Source organism: Nicotiana tabacum, chromosome 23, assembly GCF_000715075.1.
Source record: "Nicotiana tabacum cultivar K326 chromosome 23, ASM71507v2, whole genome shotgun sequence".
NCBI classification, from domain to species: domain Eukaryota; kingdom Viridiplantae; phylum Streptophyta; class Magnoliopsida; order Solanales; family Solanaceae; genus Nicotiana; species Nicotiana tabacum.
In genome coordinates, this window is record NC_134102.1 from 94,324,351 (window position 1) to 94,327,087 (window position 2,737).

The following is a 2,737-nucleotide window of genomic DNA, read 5'->3' on the forward strand; positions in this document are numbered from 1 at the left end:
ATTTTTTTCATTTTACCCTTGGGAGTAATTGTTCTTGAATATGGATATGACCCATAAATAGAATAAACGTTCAATGAAGAAAAATTATATTTTAAGACATAAATAAGGATAATTTTCAAAAACCTCTCCTAATCAATATTTTCTTAAGGGACGTATAAAAAAACACCACAAATAATTTGACACGGATGGAGTAAATCACAAGACATGGCCTTCGACGTCTTCAAGATTAACTTTGGAAATTTAACAGATGCCTTTTCTCTTTTTTATTTTATTGTATTTTTATTATATCGAGTTAAATTCGTGTGATTTATAGGTTAGGAGTTCGAGCTGTGGAATCAATCACTGATACTTGTATCAGGGTAGGCTACTTATATCATACTCTTCTGAAGTGCGACCCTTTTTTGAACAGCACAAATACGAGATACTTTGTGCATTGGATTGCCCTTCTTGGCAAATGGGGTGGAGTTTTTTTTTAATAATCTATATTTCTTAACAAGTCAAGTGCGAGATAATCTAAGCACAAGTTACGACATAATCTAAGCACATAAAACAGTTTCAGTTGCACATGCCCCTTGGAAATAAAGGGGTCCGTAGTGACATGTCTGATCTGACATTAACACACTTAACTTGTCGACACTCATATGTTCGATTCGTTAAATAATATAAATAAATTTTAAACTCAAAATTTGTTATTCCCATAAGTCTCGTAGTTCAATTTAAATTGTATGCACTAATTATGTAAAAATAATCATTCAATCAATTCACCTAAAAAGAATATTGAAGCTTACAGGTTTACACTACTATGGTAAGTGAGTTATTATAATAAATTTTCCGTACAGATAATTTTGAAATTGTTTACGCTATTAGTGTGTACAATTAAAATCTTTCTTCTATCAAACGTCCTGAGTTTGCTGGTCTTTCAAGATATTAGTAATTCCTAAGCTTTGCTTGTCCAAGAAAAACACACAAAGTGCCTTCATATACAATCTTTAGGCACTTCGTTTTGATGTAATGGCACATAAGACAAAATAATGCCACCGTCTAAAATAATCTAATCTTATCTTAACTTCACATTCACCTCTTTCTTCTCTGACAATATTGTGATCTGGACTGCTACTTTCGAGATTCTTTCTAATTGAGCGGCACTTACAACAACAATAAACTCAGTGTATTCTAACAAGTGATGTCTAGAGAGGATAATGAGTACACATACCTTACCCCTACATTTAGAAAGCAAATAGGTTGTTTCCGGAAGAATCTCGACTCATAAAAAAAGGAGGGGGCAATGACAAGCAAACCAATCAAAAAACTAAGCAAAAACACAAAACTAACACTAGGTAGTCCAATTAGAAAACCAAAGTAAAGACAACAACAAGTAATAATAAAAATCTAGACATACAAAATATACTAAAGACACTAAGTGATGTACTAAAGATAGTGTAACAAACAATGATAAAGCTCGCCTATTTAACCCTATACCCTAATTCTCAACCTCCCAGCAACGCCATATCTTGCCTAATCACCTCTCCCCAATACTTTTTCGGCCTGCGTCTACCTCTTCGTCGGCCCTACAAGGCCAATCTCTCACACCTTCTCACTGGTGCATCTGTGTCTCTCCTCTTTACATGTCCGATCCTAAGTCTCGCCTCCCGCATCTTGTCCTCCATAGAGGCCACACTCACTTTATCCCGGATAACTTCATTCATAATATTGTCTAATCTGGTATGCCCGCACATCCATCTCAACATCCTCATTTCAGTCACCTTCATCTTCTGGACATGAGAGTTCTTGACTGGCCAACACTCTGCCCCATACAACATAGTCGGTCTGACTACCGCTCTATAGGACTTCCCTTTAAGTCTTGGTGTCACATTCTTATCACACAAAATACCGCAAGCAAGCCTCTATTTCATCCATCCCACCCCAATACGATGTGCGACATCCTTGTCGACCTCCTCATTCCCTTGAATAACTGAGTCGCACCATTAAATTTGCACTCCCAGTATTTTATTTTGGTCCTACTCAACTTCAAACATTTAAACTCCAAGGTCTGTCTCCAAATCTCTAACATCTCTTTAACACTACCTCACATCTCATCAATTAGTACAATGTCATCTACAAATAACATGCACTACGATATCTCCCCCTGAATGTGGCGCATCAATGCATAGATCGCCAGGACAAATAGAAATAGACTGAGGTTTGGCCCTTGGTGTAACCCCATCATAACTGAAAAGTGTTCCGAGTCTCCTCCCACTGTCCTCACTCGAGTCTTTGTTCCATCATACATGTCCTTAATATCCCTAATGTATGCAACAGAAACACCTCTAGTGTCCAAATATCTCCATAGAACCTCCCTCGACACTTTATTGTAAGCCTTCTCTAAGTCTATGAACACCATGTGTAAATCCCTCTTCCTTTCACTATACTGCTCCATCAACCTCCTAACAAGGTGAATGGCTTCTGTAGGAGAACGCCCCAGCATAAATACGAATTGGTTCTCTAAAATAGACACAATATTCCTCACCCTCAGCTCCACTATACTCGCCGGACTTTCATGGTATGACTTAGTAACGTGATATCCGATAGTTATTGCAATTTTGAATATCACCCTTGTTCTTATACAACAGGATCATCGTTCTCCATCTTCATTCTTCGGGCATCTTATTCGTCCTAAAAATAACATTAACTAACCCAACAAGCCATTCCAAGCCTGCCCTACCTACGCTCTTCCAAA

General features: G+C 37.5%; 1 protein-coding gene across 1 annotated transcript; it reads right to left on the minus strand.

The window, feature by feature from the left end:
• Window positions 1–2,131: 2,131 nt before the first annotated feature.
• LOC142177277 (secreted RxLR effector protein 78-like) lies at window positions 2,132–2,485 on the minus strand. Its single transcript, XM_075245749.1, has one exon. It carries the CDS (start codon window positions 2,483–2,485, stop codon window positions 2,132–2,134), a length of 354 nt encoding a protein of 117 aa, XP_075101850.1.
• Window positions 2,486–2,737: the final 252 nt, after the last annotated feature.